Genomic DNA, 20071 nt, shown 5'->3' on the forward strand with positions numbered 1-20071 from the left:
AAAGTCCTCTAATTGTCATTAGGGGCATAAATACAAACCAATAAAGACTTCCACTGGGCAATTTCTATTTCGAGCATGAGAACCTGGCCTTCCTGGTCAGCAAAAACCTGTTGGGATTTCAAATGATGTCGTACATATACCACTATCCCTCTTTTTTTTTTACCTGCTAATGAGGTATAAGTTTTACCCAATGCCCGGCATTCTAACAAATGGTTTTGATCATTTTTTATATGGGTCTCCTGCATGCAGACAATATCATACTTAGCCTTTCTTAATTTATTCAAAATCCTACTACGCTTATTAGGAGCATTTAAACCGTTAATATTTACAGATATCAAACACACTAATTCCCCCATTTCCTTTTCTCACCTAAGTTTTTACTTTCCCACTGTTATAGCCTTCTTAACTGTTTGTCTTGTCTCCCTCTGAGGTGCTGTTAATTCCTCGACTTTTCGTGTTCCCCAACCCTTCTTTCCCGCCTTTCCTTCTCTCCTCTCCTCTACCTCTTCTTCCTGCTTTAGCTCCTTTTAGAGCCCTCCAACGGGGAGAACTCAATGCAGGAGCTCCTTGCAACCGATCTCACTGTGATGTCAGCCAGAAATCTGAATACAAAATAATAATAATAATTTTGAATTCCAAAAAAAATTCAAGGTCCAAATACAAAATGCACTGGAATTCCATGAGGCTGGGCTCTTTGCTTCATTTAAAACTTCATTATATACTTCTAACAATATTGGACTTAATATCTCCTGATGGTTTTTATAAATCTCTGATGGCAGTCCATTGGGGCCTGGTGTTTTATTAATTTTTTGTTTCTTAATTGCCTCCAATAATTCTAATGGAGTTATATCTTTATTTAACATCTCCTTACATTCTACCGAGACTCTGGGGAGTCCCATTTTCTAAAATATTGCCAAATCTTATCTTCACCTATCTTTTCCTTGTCTTCATACAAATTTTTAAAAAACTCATAAGCTACACTTCTCTTCCCTTCATTTTGATGTATTAATTTGTCCTCATCATTGTGTAATTTATTAATTTTATTAATAAATTTTAATAAATTTTATTTTATATTCCTCTGTTTCTGTAATCTATATGCCAGCCACCACCCCAGCATATTCGCATTTTCCAAAAAAAAAAATGTTTAATACTTTTTATTTGCTGGGCCAAACTCTCCTTCCCAATAATATTTAATTTATGTTTAGTTGCATCTATTTGTTGTTTCAACTCTTGTTTTGTGGTTCCGTTTGTAATTCTTTTTCTTTTTCTCTTCTAAACTTTTCTGTCTTTGCCTTTTTTGTTTATTTTTCTTAGCCATATAAGCAATTGCAATCCCTCTCATAAAAGCTTTTGCAGTGCCCCATAAGTTTTGGTTATTTGTATTTTCTTTCTTATTGTCTTGAAAGAATAGGCACATTTGTTCATCCATTTTCAATTTAAACTCATTCTGATTCAAAATTGCTTTTTTAAAAGTCCACCTTTTTATCTTCTTCTGTCCTTTCCATTTAATTCCGACAGGGTTGTGATCTGCCCATGTGTTTATGTCAATTTTAATTTCCTCAATTTCCTAACTCAATTCTGTTGATACCCATGCCATATCAATCCTGGACCACGTGTTGTGTCTGCCCAAATAGTATGTATACTAATACTGTTAAGTTGGGTGAATGAGGACGCAGCAAGCCAGGCAGTGAGTGACAACAGCTCTGTTTATTAGGGTGAGAACCCAGCAACTGACCTAGGGAACAGCTCCCTTTATATACCTTCCAGCTGTGGTGGTCAGCCAATCAGCTGAGGGTCAGTTAATTCAAACTGCCCGCCAAACAAACCTATTTACATAACACTCCTCCCCTCCCAGAAGTCACTTTGGGTGTTATTTGCATACAAAGTCTTTCAGGTAACCAGGGCGTGTACGTAGCCTGGTCGACCTGCGCAGTTCAGTCGGAGGGGCAGCGTCGAGCAGTTCGGAGGGACTCCCTGTTTCTCCCTGCTCCGCCAATGGAACCTCTGAGATCTTCTCGTGGGCGGCGACTTCTCCGGCTGGCGGGAACTCCTTGCTGGGATGGCTCCGGATGCCAGGATCGTCAGCTAAGTCCTCTGCTGCACTCGGGCTTGACTTAGTTTGTTGCTCTGGCTGGTAGTCTGGGAGCGGTTCGTTAAAGTTTTCCTTGGTGTCTGTTGCGATTCGCCTTCGCAGTTGATCTATGTGCCTGCGCCAAACTCTCTCGTCCCCCATGTCTACCCTATACGATTTGGGCCCGGTGATCTCCGTGATTGTCCCTGCTTCCCAGAGTGGGCCCTTCCCATAGTTTCTGGTGTGGACTGGAATCCCTATGGTGAACTCCCTGAGTTTCCTCTCCCCCCCTTTGAAAACCTCGGGGGAATAATTGGGATTTAGCCTATCCAGTACCCCTCGGAGCTTCCTCCCCATGAGTAGTTTTGCCGGGCTTCGGCCTGTGGCTGTGCAGGGTGTGGAATGCTGGGCTGTTAGAAACCGGTCTATCCTTTCCTGCCAGTCTCCGGGGTCTAGGCGTGAGAGGGCCTCCTTGGCCTTTCTTACGAATCTCTCAGCCTGTCCATTACTAGCCAGATGGAATGGGGCCGAGAGGACGTGTCTGACCCCCAACTCCGCTAAATACCCTTCGAACTGTGTGGCCGTGAACTGGGGCCCATTATCTGACACTAAGATGTCCGGTAACCCATGCGTAGCGAATAACTGCCTCAGTTCCCTAATAACCACGTCAGTGGTAGTGGCCTTCATGAGCTTAATTTCCAGCCATTTGGAAAAGGCATCTACTATGACCATGAAGGTCTGCCCGCGAAACGGCCCTGCGAAAGCTATGTGGATCCTGGAACAGGGTCCCTTTGGTCTTTCCCACTCCCTCACCGGTGCCATTGGTGGATCTGGCCTAGACTCTTGGCAGGGCTGAAACTTCCCCACCCACTCGGTAATGTCTGCGTCCATGTTGGGCCACCAGACGTAGCTCCTGGCTAGTCCTTTCATCCGTACAATTCCCGGGTGTCCCTCATGCAACAGTGTTAAGACCTTTTCCCTTAGGCACAAGGGAACAACAACCCATTCACCCCATAGCAAACACCCCCTTTGCATTGTTAGTTTGCCCGCATACTGTTTGAATTCCCTGCTCCCAGTCTTTTCCGGCCACCCCCTTGTCACCCAACTTGCGACCGTCCAGATCACGTGGTCTTTGTTGGAGGCTCTGGCCACCTCTGCTGATGTGATGGGTCCTGAGTCCAAGATGTCTATCAGCAGGATGGGGATGCCAGGTGTGGGGTCATCCAGCTTGTCTGGTAATGGGCAGTGGCTGAGCACGTCAGTGTTTCCCATGTCCGCCCCTGGTCAATGTAATTTCTTTTGGCGCTTGACAGAGTTTGGGAGTAGTAGGTGAGGGCGCCTCTAGGCCATTCGGGAGTCTATGGCTCAGGACGGCTCCCACGCCGAAAGGGGAAGCATCACAGGCTAGAACAAGGGGAAGCGTTGAGTTGTATTGGATCAAGAAACTCTCAGCTGACAGCAATTTCTTGATGTTTGCAAATGCCCTGTCCTCGGCCTTCCCTCATGTCCATGTGGACTTCTTGGCTAACAGTCTGTGTAGGGGTTCAGCCACTATTGCCTTGTCCTTTAAGAAAATAGCATAAAAGTTCAGCAGTCCCAGGAATGCCTGTAGTTCCGCCTTGTCTTTAGGGGTGGGGGCCTCTTGGATTGCCCTGATTTTACTCTCAGTGGGGTGTATGCCGGTGCCATCCACTCGGTACCCCAGGAACTCTATGGAGGGGACAGCGATCATGCATTTGTTCCGTTTGATCTGGAGTCCAGCCTTTCTGAATTTTTCTAAAACCGTTCTCAGCCTCCCCCCCAGTTGTTGCTCGTCTTCCACCGTGATGAGTACATCATCAAAATAGGGGACCACCCCAGGGTTCCAGTAGCCGCTCCATTGTACTTTGAAAAAGTCCGGGGGTTATGCTGACTCCGAATTGTAGGCGCGTGCACTTGAAGGCGCCTCTATGTGTTACGATAGTCTGTGCTTCCGCGGTAGCGCCATCTATCGGGAGCTGCTGGTATGCCTGTGCAAGTTTGTCTAGTTTGGCGGAGATCTTGCCGGGGCCCAGGAAATGCAGGAGGTGGTACACAATTGGGACCAGATAAGCGCTCTGTTGCAGGGCCTTATTAATTGTGCATTTATAATTGGCGCATATGCGCACTGACCCGTCCGGTTTCATGGGTGTCACAATCGGGGTCTCCCATTTGGCGTGGTCAACTGGCACAAGCACCCCTCGCTTTATTAGCTTGTCCAGTTCAATGTCTATTTTGGGCTTGAGGGCGAACGGCACCCTCCTAGGCTTTAAATGGATTGGGCAACATTGGGGTTGAACGAAATAGGGGTCCCCACATACTTGCCAAGCCTTTTATCGAACACGTCCTGGAACTCCTGCAGCAGGTCATCCCTCAGGGTGCTCTGGATGTTCCTCACTCTGGTGAATCCCATGCCCAGGGCTCGAAACCAGTCCATGCCCAGGAGGCTGGGAAGCTTGCCGCTGACGATGGTGAGAGGGAGCCTCTCGCTGATCTCCCCATATCGTACTTGGAACTCGCCTATTCCTTCGACTGAGATGCGGTTCCCTTGGTAGTCCTTAAGCCGGCGTCGCTGTGGTTGGAGCTGCCGCTTGTGTGCGCTGGGGATAACTTTCTTGAGGTTGGCCCACGACATGATGGATATGGGGGATCCCATGTCGATCTCCATCTGGCACTCACAACCCTTGATCTCGACCACGGTGTAGGTCTTCTCGCCGGGTGATGTGCAGGTCTGGCCGATGTGGATGGTGTAGGCCTCGACGTCTTCGAATTTCGCACCCCTCCAGTTTCCGCCATCTTTTTTGGATCTCTGGCACAGCGCCATTTCGGATTGGCTGGTGAGGCCACGTGGTTTGTGGCTCTTCGCTTGCTTGGCTCTGCAGACTCAAGCGATGTGCCCCTTTTTCTCGCAGAACCGGCAGATCGCGTCCCAGAATTTGCAGTTCTGGCAGGGGTGGGGGCCTCCGCAGCTGGCGCAGTCATCTCTGGGTCCCCGTCAGTCTGGCCTGGACTGCTCAGTGCAGTAGACTTCTCCCTCAGACTCCCCTTCGCTCTCGGTGCTCACAGCCTCACGGTGTACGGTCGCCGACCTCTGCGCTGTCCGGCCATGGTTGGTTCCCTGCAGTCTTTCGGCGGCCTTCATGGACAATCTTGAGCTCTTGCCTCATCTAGGGCGATGTGCAGGGTCAGGTTTGATCTCGCCAGTAGCCTCCATTGTAGCCGGCCGTCTCTCACTCCGCAGATTAGTTGCTCTAGGAGCATCTCATCTAGGTCTCAGTATTCACACTGGTTTGCGGCCTTACGCAGGGCGGCGACGTACTCGCTGATCGACTCGCTGTCCTGCTGTAGCCTTTGCCAGAACTCATAGCGTTGGACGTATTTGGAAGGTGTTGGGGCATAGTGGTCTTTCAGCAGGGTCTGTAGCATTGACCATGATATGGTGTGGACCGAATTCGGCTCCGCCAGGGCTTCGGCTGTATCGAACACTCGCGGTCTGCAGTAGCTCAGGAACAGGGCCTTCTTCCTTACGTCCGGTAGTCCCTGCAGGTCGTTGGCCACCATGAAGCACTCGAACCGGGACATGTAGGACCCCCATTTCTCCTCCTTGGGGTTGAAAGGCGCTGGCGGGGTGAAGGCCGACATCCTTCGCAATTCTCCTGTGCTCCACTCGCTCGCCTGGCTGGATTCTGTGGTCGGTTGTTCCGCTTCTCTCTCGGAATGTGATTTCAGCTCCTTTCGGTTGTGGCTTCAGCTCTTTCCTTGGCTGATGGCCTCAAAATCTCATCCTCGTCACCAATGTTAAATTGGGTGAATGAGGACGCAGCAAGCCAGGCAGTGAGTGACAACAGCTCTGTTTATTAGGGTGAGAACCCAGCAACTGACCTAGGGAACAGCTCCCTTTATATACCTTGCAGCTGTGGTGGTCAGCCAATCAGCTGAGGGTCAGTTAATTCAAACTGCCCGCCAAACAAACCTATTTACATAACAAATACATACTACTATTCTAATACTTTTCCTTGTTTTATCACTCTTATGATCTAATTCTCTATTCACTATTGCATTGAAGTCCCCAACTATACAAATATTATCATATTCTAATTCTCCAATCATATTATGTATTTTCTTATAAAATACTCTTTGCCCTAATTCGGAGCATATAGTCCCATCAAAGGCACTTTCTTCTCATTTAAAGTTATCTCTATTATCAGTATTCTACCCTCCTCGTCCTTACAGATCTGCTTGGCTGGAATTCCTTCCTTAAGGTATATCACAATTTTCCCTTTCTTCTGTTGGGATAGAGCTGTAAACATATTCCCCAGCTTAGAACATCTTAATACATGTTGATGTGACCTCTTTATGTGTGTTTCCTGTAATACTATTATATCTAAATGCATCTTACTCAATTTGTTGAAAAAGTTTTTCCTCTTTGCAGGAGCATTTAAACTATTGACATTTAAGGATAAGAGTATTATTTCTTCTTGTACACCTCTACTTCTGTCTGGATCTTGTTGCCCTCATCTGTCTAATTTCTTTGTATTCTTTGTGTTTGCCTTCATCATATTTTTCTGTATCTATTTTCTCTTCCTTCCTGTTTTCTCTTTCTTTTGTTTGGGCTTCTGTCACTTCTAATATCTGTTCTCTTGGTTCACCTTCTTCTCTTAATTCTCTTTCCTCTACTTCGTCATCACTGCCAAAATTTTGCCTATAAAATTCTTCCGCTTTATCTATCGTGTCCAATCTAAATATTTTTTCCTGCCATACTATCATGATCCCTTCTGGTATCAACGATCGAAAATTAATATTTAGTTGTGTTAATTTAGAGGTTAAAATTTGATTGGGTCATCATAGTTCTCTCACTCTCCTAGGTACTTGCTTGTCTCCCTCTGTAGTGCAATGGATAATCTCTCATTCTATGTAATATTTTGTCACGGATTGACTTCTTTCAAACCTAATATGTACTTCTTTAGGTAAATTATGCTTCCTCTCATAATTGGTGTGGATTCTGTAAATTTCATCCCTTTCATTCACCATTTCGTCTTTACCAATTCCTAGAACTCCTGCCAACAGATCTGCCATCATTTCCTGTAAATCCTCACCTTTATCTTCTTTCACATTCTGGAATTGTAGGTAGTGGACTGCCTTTTCTATTTCTAACTGGATAACCATCATTTCAAGTTCTTTATTAGCTTGCATTAATTTTCCACTCATTTCATCCACACGTTTTTCTTCCCTTCCCATTCTTTCTTCCATCTCTTGTAATTTTTGCTCATTTTTCATAATTTGCTGTTGGAAGCATTCAATTTTACCATCTATTGATTTCATCTTTTTTTTAAGTTCTCCAGTATCACTCCTCACTTCTCCTATCTCTCTTTTCAGATCTTCATGATTTTTCAGCATTACATCTTGCATGGATTGCAGCATTAACTGCAGATCCTTAAATGAATTTGATATTTCCCTTTGCATCATTTCTTCTATGGATCTTTGCCCTGCTGGACTCATTTCAATTGTCGTAGCTTGGGCTACCTGCCTCCTTCCTGTGCCAATCATCATTAAGTTAGGTATGCTCGTCATCTCTGCCACCAATTTAAACCAACCTCCCCACTTATTTATAGTCCTCTTGTTTCCCTCTACCACACCCCAAATATCACTTAGCTTATTCCTTTCCTATTTATCACCAAATCTATATTCTTATTCTTATATCTATTATACACACTAAATTCAATAACTTATAATTTCTAAATATTTATATCAATCTATAGTTCAAAATTATTGATCCAAAACATCAATCAGTATCAAAAATTCATTAACAACAAAATGTATAAATCATCATTTATGGCATTAATAATATCAATAATGTCAATAATTAATGAGAGTAATAATAAAGACAGTTTCCAACCAATTTCCTCTCTATATTTAAATACTAAACTATAAATATAACCATGTCCACAATTATATTCAATCTCTCTATAATTTATAAATTAATTAGTAATACAAATTATTTCCCACGTTTTCTCCTTTCTTGAATATAGTTTTTAAGTCCTTTTTACAATACCCCTTTCCTCTTCTGTAGGTTTTTCTAGTTCCTTCTTAGCCAGCAGATGTCTCTCTTGCCTCCTTTTGTATTACTCAGCATTTAGTCTCCCTTCACAGTGTCACATCCTCCGATTTGTCAGCATTTTACTCTCAGTCCCCAACTTCGGATTATCTGTTTTCTTGATTCCAAATTATAAGCAGTAAGAAAAAGAAATCTCCTTGATCTTTTCCCTTTACTCTGCCAATACTATCTGTGAAAATGCAGTGATTTCTTTTACACCCAAACAGCTGCTATCTTTTGGAAGGAGCTCCAGTTACCCTCCTCCTTTCTGGGGCCTCTTTCTTTCTCTTCCCTCTTTAGAAATCCTCTGGGTAGACCTCCCATCCCGGATCACTAATACGAAGTTGCCAAGGTCACATTAAACCAGGTCAGTCTCGCCATTGTCCCGCTATTCCACCGCTATCATTGTCCAGCTGTCCGCTGTAATTTCCTTGCAGCCGCCATTACAGGCCATCTCCTTCCCCCAATCAGCTTCTCTGAGGCTTTTCTGCTGCTCACATTCTTGACTGCCGCCAAGAGCTATACCGCAGAGTGCCTCTTTCTTCCGATCCTCCTCCAAGGGAACTGGAACTCCACAAAGTCCGCTGATCAATTGGAATTTGCTGAAAAAGTGTCTCTCTATAATGGAGCATCGCTTTCCACAGCTTTCCTCCTTGACAGCTAGCCACGCCCACTCAATAATAACTACTTTATTATGTTCTGCATAGTAATACAGAAATTTCTCTAATCTGGCAGCTGACTCTTGGAAACAATTACATAAGGGTCAAAAGAATTTAGAGCAGGGGTGTCAAACCCAAGGCCAGTGGGCTGGATCTGGCCCGTGGGATGCTTAAATCTGGTCCGCAGGGCTGGCCTGGAAATTCCAAAGGACTGGCCTGCAATACCTCTGCCGGCCAAAATGGGGGCACGGGAAGGTGCATGCGGTCTCCATGTGACCCGTTTTTGACCTTCCTGTCCTCCAGAAACACCCTACTGGCCAAAAATGGGGCATGCAGATGCCCAGTGAGGCCCCTGTGCAGCCCGTTTTTGACCTCCCTGGCCTCCAGCAGCACTCTGCCAGCCAAAAAAGGGCTGTGCCTCCACCTGGCCCATTTTTGGCTAGCAGAGTGCTGCAGGAGGCCTGATTGAACTGGATTACAATTATGTGGCCCTAAGTAACTGCCTGATCTGGATAGAAAACAAGCAACATCCTATGTTAATACTACAGTTTAATGCCAGATTTTACATACTGTAGGTCCATTTAATCTACAATCAACAATCTATAATTGACAGCCATTTCTATGTACTATCCTGGAAATTTACCTCTGCTGTTAGATCTTGTATTATCATGTTATTTATGCTATTATATTTTTATTACTAGTTGAATAACAAAAATACTATAAATTGCTTTTCTGCCTGGAAAAGCAATTTACTGTTAAACAGTGGGGTATAAATTTAGAAATAAAAAATTTAGTGGAGTATGAAGAATAAGTAATAAATGTTTGCCAGTAATAATTGGTAGAAGAGATAGAAAAATGGTTATAGTAAAGAATTGTGGAAAGAAAGAAGAAAAGGAGGAAAAGTGCATCTTGAGCCTGTGTCAAATACGTATCATGACCACGCCTACCCCCTGGCCCTCCGGGTTTCAAACACAAAATTGATGAAATTGAGTTTGACACCTCTGATTTAGAGGCTATCGGCCCTAACCCTTTGGAGGTTGTACAGTGACTCCAGGTTATCCCCATGCTTAATCCCACCTTCCTGCCAAGATGATACTTTTTCCAACATGATTAGACAAATGATTTGCATCTTCATACTTGTAAGATTCTATCAATGTAGCCTTACAATAAAGTAGAATAACCTCATTCAGTTGTGTTTCCTGTCTGTTTTACCCAGTAAGACTTAAACAGATATGCAATTATACTTCTTGACCCTTGACTGAGTATGCAATGTTATTAAAATCCTCAACTATACTGGGAAGCTGGATGGGGAGGAATTGTCTGTTATGAATTTGGACAAGACTAAGAAGCTGCATTTATTTGGAGTCCTTAGATTATGAAATAATCTGTCACTCTCATTAGAAGTATATTTCCCCATTCAAAATATATGTATAATCTGAGGAACTTCATGGACTCATACATGAAAAGCAAATGGTAGCTAGGACTAAGAGGGCCTTTGCACAATGATTCATGTCAGATATTGCCTACATATGATGCACCAGAGACTAGAAGGGGTTACAGACATCACATGTGACTATATCAGCCAATGAACTCTCTTATTGGACTCTTACCTAGAAACCACTTGGATATCTTCCCCTTTTCTCTCTCTCTCTCTCATCTATCTCTCAGTGAGACAACACGTGAATTTCTCTCTCCTCTCAACATCTGAGTCATACAGTTAGGGTAAAAATGTAACAGGACACCCTGTTCATTATCGTATGCATGTATATATTTGTAAATAATAAAAACAACTTTTTGAACCTGAAGCTGTATTGACCAAATAACTTCCTCATAGAACCAAATGAGCACGACCATCAATATATATCTGATAAATGGTAGCAGACGATGAAAAATTATTGCTCAGGTCTATGAATTTTTTGTAAATTTTAAAATCATAGAAAGATTTTTCCTAACATGGAATCCTTGAACCTGAATGAACTATCTTTACAAGAGATTGATGCGTTAACCGTATCCTTAACAAAACAGCACCAATCATTATCCAAAAGACTAAAAAAAACTTTCTATTGAAGCTACACAGCAAGTACAAACCTCTTTATGAAAGGACCCAACTTTTTTTTCTCCTCTTCACCTGAACACCGAAAGAACAGAGCCACGCTTACAACAACCTTGCTTCGATCTCAATTCTACTCCACCTCATGACTATCATCAAGGACTTCAACCTTCTGAATCCCTTGTCTGTTCCAACTCTATAACTTCAGACCAACTTTTATTTTCTCATGCTTCTCCAAAACAGCATTTATATCAAGCTTTATATGCGACAGGCCTAATAAACGCAGGCTGGACTCCTCAAAGAACTCTTGAACTGTTAAACACCCTTTCAACCTCACCAGACCTGGTAAGCGACAATTTTTTGCTTCAACCCATAGATTCCCAGACTGACTTTTTAAACACCTATTATATTAAAAATCCTCCCTCCCCACCTATTGACTTTATTGCTACCAATATGGCTTCCACCTTCCCCGAAAGCATGGCTTCAAAAATGGCCGACAAAATGGCCACCCCCACACTCTACCATGCGGTCCACAAAATGGCCGACAATTTATATGACCACACTTTAAACAAAATGACATCTACCACTTCAGACCACAAGGTCTCAATCAACCCCCTTACCCCCATACTTCCTACTACCCACCCCACAACTGGAGATATTCAGACTGATTCCCTACCTTCTTCTCCAGAGCACCGAATTCAAATCCTCCCAATTTTTTTTAAATTTTCAGAACTTTTCTATTTTTGCCGCTGCTGCAGACATCCCCATCTATACCACTGCAGCTGCAGCAGCTGCAAATATTTCTACTGATACCAATATTGTCTCCAATGTAAAAAGTTCCTTTTCAGTCTTTGCAGCCGCCGACTCACTCCCCCCTTATCGCCAAAGATGCCGCCGCTGCCGCTGCCGCCTCCAACATTACAGATGCCCCATTCAAACAACAAATTCACACGATTTTTGCAGCCTTTGCATCAAAAGCCAACTACCTTCTACAGCAGCCGACGCTGTCGCAGCAGCTCTTCTGAATCAAACTACAACCACCACCTCCATTATTTCTCCTATCATTGAATCACCTACATCATCTTCTCTCATACCAAACGACTCCAATCAACAATCCGAAGTTCAATTACCTATCTCTGCTGACAGTAACTCATTTCAGCCTTCTATTACTGTAAACTGTAATGATTTAAATATTGAAACTAATAATTCTTTGTCTTTATCTACTAATGTAAATTTATCTTTAGAAATTGAAACTGTTTTGCAACATTTTAAACAACATGGCCCATTACCTTTATCACCAAACTTCAAAAAATTACAAACCTCAGGTAATAATTTCCCTTCTTGGGAACAAGAAACTCATTTACATCTTTTAAGAGAAGGCACATTTCTTATAATTGAATCTCCCCCTAATAAGCCTTGGTCATCTAACTTAACTTTTCTTCACAATTGTGTTTATGCCACTCTTATGTCAACTTTAGAAAGTGATCTTGTTCATTCTATACCTACAGGTTTTACTGCACAAAAAGTATGGCAATACTTACAAAAACATTACAACAAACCCTCACCTGCAACTATCGCTACTCTTGCCGGTGACTTTTATAGCACCATATATAAACCTGGCACATCTATGGCCAAACATCTTTTCCACCTCGAATCCATGTGAAAACAACTGATTCAACGCAATCATCCTGTACCTGAAACTGCCATGATTGGTATCGTTTTCAATTCTATTAAACACATCCCTGGTTGGTCAGGATTCATTAATAGTCTCCACTCCTTACCCCCCCCACATGTACACTGTCGCTGAAATCAAATCCAAATTAATAGATGAAGATAGAAGACTCTATCATACTGATAGATACCCTACTTCTTTTGACCACCCTTTTTACCCTAAATATGATTCCCATCCTTCACATTCTTCACACAAACCCATCTACCAAAACTGGCAGAAACACCCCTCTCAATATCAAAATAATTTTAATTATTGTAACTATAGAGGACATTATCATACCTACAACTCCCATCCTCCACACGGTGACAACATCACCCACACTCATGATACAAGGGGATACACCCCTACAGACAAGACTAACAAAAGAAATCATACTATCAAAGAACATACTGAACCTAAAAGATCCATGCCCACTGAATTTTACATTAGAAAGGGTCCCACACACAAAGATTATAAAGACAGAAGGGGACAACACACTGAACAATCTATATATTCTAACTCCGAATCCCAAACATTTGGCATCTTTCCCAACACCCAACAATACCTGCGTGACACCACGCACCTATGGGTCATCGATTCTGGAAGCATATACCATACCACCAATAACAAATCCATATTATATGATATTCACCCAACCAATATTTCTATTACAGCAGCAAATGGTACTTCCAATACAGTTGAATATGAAGGTTCTATCTTTATACCTGGGATAGGGGCCATTAGTCAAGTGCTCTATACACCTACCTTTGGCTGCAATATTTTGAGTACTTCAAAATTAGGTAAAATCGGTTTTAAAGTATCTCTTGATGATCAACACGGTTTTATAAAATCCAAACATGATAACACTATTGTTGCTAATATTTCTGTCATTAATGATTTACCTTTTCTTATTCCAGATTCCTTTACATCATCCTCACTTACGACTCAACTACCTCAATCCTCATCAAGACCTGACTCTGACAATCATCCCGACCGTACCCCTGACACCCCCACAAAGGTACCACACCTCACCATACCAATACACATGACACTTCCGACTCACATAACGACCAACACACCACACCACACCTCTCTCCAACTTCACCCACATCACAAAACCAACGAACCTCGAAAACAAAAATTCAAACTCATATAGGTGAACCTTTACACAATAATTGTGCCCATTTATTACACAGACATTTAGCACATGCCAATACTGTTGCTGTACACAATACTCAAAATTTCTCCCAAGGCATATGCACTAATGATTGCCCTATCCAACTTGACTGTGAGATTTGTAAAGCTGCAAAATCAAAGGCAGCCCCAATTCCCCAGACGATCAAAACACATATACAAATTGGTACATGTTGACATTGTAGGCCCTTTTCCACTTTCTTTGGGCAAACGCAAATATTTTTTGAACTTAGTCGATGATTTCAGTCATTTCGGACATATCTATATCCTTACTGAAAAATCTCAAGCCTTTCAAAAAATAAAAAAATTTTACACTCTCATACAAAACCAACACAACATCAAATTAAAGAAAATTCAAACAGATTGTGGAGCTGAATTCACATCTGTACAATTTCAAAACTGGATTGACTCCAAAGGCATTATACACTACAAAACATCTCCTTTTACTCCCCAGCAGAATGGGATTTGTGAAAGAAAAAATGGAATATTACAGACCATGATGCGCAGCGTCATGTTAGATGCTGATGTACCCCCTAGCTATTGGGCAGAAGTCCTTGCATATGTCAATTACACTTTTAACCGCACATGGAATAAGGTTATTAACCAAACGCCCTATTTTCTTGTATATGGCACTCAACCACACCTCACACATCTTCGCGTTTTTGGCTGCTATGCATATGTCAATATCCCCAAACCACTCAGACAGAAGGGGAATGAGGTGTCCAAAAAATTACGTTTCGTAGAATATGCACCAAGTTCAAAAGTATATCGATTCATAAAAAACAACAACACAGTAATAACTTCCCGTTCAGCCACATTCGTAGAAAACCACAACTGGACCAAAATACACTCAAATGACTCATACGTATTAACCCAAGAAACAAATACATCAGATACACCACAGAGAATTCAACATGTACAAACAACAACACCAAAAGTTACACCATGAACAAACAACACAGATACACAACTACCAATCAGAAAATCCAAACGAATTACACAAGGCATCCCACCTAAAAGATTTGACGTGAACAATGTGACACAGACAAAGCAAACACCCATCACTCCAAAAAATTTTAAACACATGCTCCAATTACCGGAATCAGAACAATTAAAATGGTGGGATTCTATGTCCAAAGAAATGGACTGTTTAATAAATTTAAAAGTATTCACAAAAACAACACCTCCACAACACAAACACCCAAATGGCACTTGATGGGTTTACAAAATTAAAACACTCAACACATATCTATACAAAGCACGCCTCATAGCTCAAGGTTTTGCCCAACGCTTTCCCGAAGATTACGATGAAACTTACTCCTCCACAGTAAAACCAGAAAGCATAAAAATGGCACTGACTTCAGCCATTGTCTCAAATCAAGAAGTCTACCAATTTGATGTCCAAACCGCATACCTCCTTGCACCATTAGAGGAGGAAATTTATGTCAATGAGGCACCAGGATTCCAAGTTGAATTCGGCAAAACATGGAGGCTACACAAAGGGTTATACGGCTTAAAACAATCGGGCAAACTTTGGTTTGACTGTCTTACCAAAACTTTAAAATCAATGGGGTATAATCAAATTCGATCTGACCAGTGCATAATGACAAAACCTTATGAAGGGGGAAAAGAAATTATTTTAATCTATGTTGATGATTTGATTTATATCGGGCCCAACATACAATCCAGTGAACAATTTGCAAACAAATTAAGAGAACATGTTAATTTAAAGACCTTAGGTCATATAGACCAATATCTGGGCATACAAATTTTTTAAAACTGATAGAGGTTTTTGCTTCTCACAAAAGGATAAGATTGAAGACCTGTTACAAAGATGTGGCATGGAAGACTGCAACCCCACAGATACACCCATGCGCACTGACTATAATAAAATTGCTTATCTAGACGGTAACAAGCATCATGATAAAACTCAATATCAATCCATCATAGGATCACTCCTTTATATCAGCAGATGGAGTAGACCCGATATATCATTAAGTACAAATCTCTTATCTAGACAAGTAGATGAGCCTAAAGAACAACATTGAGTTGCTATGAAAAGGTTACTCAGATATTTGCATAATACAAAAGATATGATCTTATTATCAGAACCTGATGAAGGGGTCACCCCAGAACTTATCTGTTATTCAGATGCCGATTGGGCAGGGGATGAAAAATCAAGAAAAAGCACATCAGGCTTTATATACTTCCTAAATGGTTGTCCCATAGACTGGCATGTTTGTCGCCAAAACTTCATTGCTAATTCCATGGCCGAAGCTGAATATGCCAGTGCTTCTGATGCTTGCACACTTCTCACATGGATATACGAATTAGTTTCAGATATTTGGACACAACCTTCACTACCTATCACTCTCCACGAGGACAATGAGTCTGTCATAGCCTCTTTGGTCAGGAATGATGTCAGCTTCAGATCTCGTCATATTGATATACGTTATTAAAATGTGAGAGACCTAGTTAAAAAGGGTTTTGTTGAATTTGTTCATTGCGATACCAAGGATCAAATTGCCGATTTCTTAACTAAACCTGTACCTTGTGAAATACATTGGAACCACTGCAAATCAGTTGGACTGTACTTATAATATATTTTTTCTTATACTTGTGTTTATTATTATTTTTGAGCACTGTTCCATCACACTTGGCAATAGAAGGGGTGTGTCAAATATTTCCTGCATATGATGCACCAGAGACTAGAAGGGATTAAGTCTTTACAGACATCATGTGACTATATCAGCCAATGAACTCTCTTATTGGACTCTTACCTAGAAACCACTTGGATATCTTCCCCTTTTTTTCTCTCTATCTCTCATCTATCTCTCAGTGAGACAACACGTGAACTTCTCTCTCCTCTCAACATCTGCGTCATACAGTTAGGGTAAAAATGTAACAGGACATCCTGTGCATTATCGTATGCATGTATATATTTGTAAATAATAAAAACAATCTTTTGAACCTGAAGCTGTATTGACCAAATAACTTCCTCATAGAACCAAATGAGCACGACCATCAATATATATCTGATAATTCATAACATGTACAGTTGTATTACTATAATGCAAGCTACACACGGCTGCTCTTTAAAACTGTCTGGAAGCTACAGCTGGCCCAGAATACATCAGCATAGACAATAATGGGTGGCATTATGTTGACATGATTATGCTGACATGACCCAGTGTTATGTGAAATGCATTAGTTACCCCTCATTTCCAGGCCATTCAAAGTTTTGGTTATCATCTTGAAAACACACCATAGTGTTGGAAGAAATCTAGTTCCATCTGGTTCAGTTCCAAGTAGAGAGAAAGACATTGGAAACATGGAGGGTGATTGGAAAGATGGTTTATTGATGAACAGGACCACATGGGTTTGAGAGCCTGGGCAGCTGACCACATGGAATGGAGAGTGAAGGTTATTTATACCCTCTCTCAGGCCTTGCCCTTGAGCTTCCTGTTCCTGTGCAAGAAATGTATTCTATTGGCTGTAGTCAGACTCCCATGGGGCCATGTGAGGTCATGTTTAACAGATTAACAGATCTGAATTTTTGTCTGATCTGTTTTTCTGAATCAAGTTTGGTTGAAGCCTGGAGGGTGATGCAATGTCCCAAGGTGATTTTGCAATGCAGTGAGCCCTGCTGCTAGATAATCCTATTATGTCCTGGAGCAACATGTCTTAATCCCATCACCTTGGAGCTGAAGGTCTTTTGTTTTATAGATAGGCTGGCACAGTCCTGCTGGGGCTATAAAGAAAGGTGGGGGCTGCTTTCCAGGAGCATGTTTCTCTTTTAGGGAAATATAATATTCTGCCTTTTTAATATTTCTCAAAATATTTAATTCTTCTAGGAGAGGGGTAGGTGCTAACTTTCTACACTAGCATAGGACTTGTTTATCTCTCATTGTTTCTGCCCATCAGGTATGGGCATGATTGAGCAAGGTAAGCACGCTTCCCCGTTAAAGGTTTGTGTACAGTTTGAAGATCCTCTTGGACTCCCAACCCATGAGTGAAAAGCAAATGATAGCTAGTCCTGTTGATCAGTGTCATTTTAGGAAGCCCAGGAAGTGCACCTTCACTGTTGCAGTGCCTGCTCTCTAGAATTACTTTTAGGCAGAAATTTTTACACAACCTGTAAGGACCAGCCTCTCCGCCCCTTCAAGAAAGTATAGACTCTTGAAAACTTTGTATTTCAAAAGGAACCTTTTATTGAAAAGGGATAAAAGCAAGTCAAAATTCAAAGCAGGCTCTGAGGTTCCCCAGGGCATACAATCCAGGATAAAGAAAATCAGGAACCCCTCTCCATTGCCTGATGTGGATTGCCACCAATCCGCAAGTGTGAAAATGAACCAGCCTCTCTGAGAAACAGATAAGGAGAGCTTCTCAGGGCCATCCTCTGGCATTTCAATCCACATGGCCCTCCCTCCTCTCTCATTCCCCAAGAGGTGAGAATTCTCCGGGCATTTTAGATGCCAGGCAATGGTTATAAATCAGGTTATACAAAAAGACCCAGCAAGAAATAGGATACTTAGGATACATAGAAAAAGAACTAAATGTGACAAATCCAAATCCACCCCCTTCTTCCACTGAAGAATGGCAGATACATGGATCTGACACACCCCACCCTTATAACACTGAGGAAATCATTCATAACTTGGTTGATCTTCCGGACCTTGGGACAGGATGGTTCTGGAGCTCATTTAGTTAAGTTTGGTTTTCTAACTGGTTACATTGTCCTTTTAATCAGCTATGATTATGACATTTAACAAAAAGAAATCAGGCTGCTGCCTTGACACTGTTTAGTTGAACTTGAGAAGAAAAATACTTTCAAGATTTCAATCAGCATGTTCAGAAGACAAGAACATACTAGGTGACGTGAAAGTTAATATCAAAATGCCACCTGCTTCTCAGAGATACTGTAAATATAAATTGATAGTTTCACTTTAGAATAGATTAGAATAGAATAGAATTTTTATTGGCCAAGTGTAGTTGGACACACAAGGAATTTGCCTTGGTGCATATGCTCTCAGTGTACATAAAATAAAAGATACGTCCATCAAGAATCATAAGGTACAACGCTAAATGATAGTCATAGGTTACAAATAAGCAATCAGGAAACAATATCAATATAAATCGTAAGAATACCATCAACAAGGTTACAGTCATACAGTCATAAGTGGGAGGAGATGGGTGATGGGAACGATGAGAAGATTAATAGTTTGACAGAGTGATAGCGATTGGGAAAAACCTGTTCTTGTGTCTAGTTGTTCTGGTGTGCAGTGCTCTATAACGTCGTTTTGAGGATAAGAGTTGAAACAGTTTATGTCCAAGATGTGAGGGATCTGTAAATATTTTCACAGTCCTCTTTTTGACTCGTGCAGTATACAGGTCCTCAACGGAAAGCAGGTTGGTAGCAATTGTTTTTTCTGAAGTTCTAATTATTCTCTGAAGTCTGTGTCTGTCTTGTTGGGCTGCAGAACCAAACCAGACAGCTATAGAGGTGCAGATGACAGACACAATAATAATTGAATAAAGTAATAAAATAATTAATAAAGATTCCTATGGTTGTGATATAATGCCATCACAACCATATTTTAGCCAATTATATATATTTTATATCAAAGATTAACAACAAATAACAAAAGCCATAGGTCTTTAATCTGTTCACATAATTAACTGCTAGGCTACCACCAGGCCTTCTAGCAACTTTTCTACTACTGATGCCCTCCAATTTGAATCTGAACTCTGCTCCTTCTCAGACAATATGCACTTCAGCCTCACTGGCTGAGACTAATGTCAGATGATGTCTAATTTATCTGGAGGCTAACAGATAATCTGAGAAAATGGCAGCACCTAGTTTCTGAGCATGGTCTGTACAGATTTTTTTTTTAATGGGCCTGTCAATCAGGTCAACCTAGCCTTTAATCAATTCAAGTACTGGCATCATTTCTTTCATTCTTATGCATACAATTTCTCTTGTACAAAAGGTGGAGAACTGGTCATTATCTCTGCTGCAATCAATCCTCATCATGTACCAACTTATTGTAATACATTTTTTATTAGTTTGCATTACTGGAGTTTATAATTATTTAAAATATCACAGTTAAAACAATTTATATTTTCATTTATTTCCCTAGCACAACATCATGGATGACTCCTGTATACTGTCAGAAATGAAATTAACAAATGATACAGCTTAAAAATTGGTGTTTCATCAAGATTTTCATCACGGTTTATATACCAGCTACTATTTAATTCCTTTTTCCAGTGG

General features: G+C 41.4%; 1 protein-coding gene across 1 annotated transcript in view; it reads right to left on the reverse strand.

Moving 5' to 3' along the window:
* Window positions 1–17032: 17032 nt before the first annotated feature.
* Window positions 17033–20071, reverse strand: part of BMPER (BMP binding endothelial regulator) — a 499083-nt gene continuing 496044 nt past the window's right edge. Inside the window, exon 14 of the mRNA XM_060686109.2 lies at window positions 17033–19292. Coding sequence (XP_060542092.1) covers window positions 19235–19292 — 58 coding nt within the window. The 3' untranslated portion in view covers window positions 17033–19234. The remainder of the gene's footprint in view (window positions 19293–20071) is intronic.

This window comes from Pantherophis guttatus, chromosome 4 (assembly GCF_059756535.1).
Source record: "Pantherophis guttatus breed Tessera chromosome 4, ASM5975653v1, whole genome shotgun sequence".
Taxonomy (NCBI): domain Eukaryota; kingdom Metazoa; phylum Chordata; class Lepidosauria; order Squamata; family Colubridae; genus Pantherophis; species Pantherophis guttatus.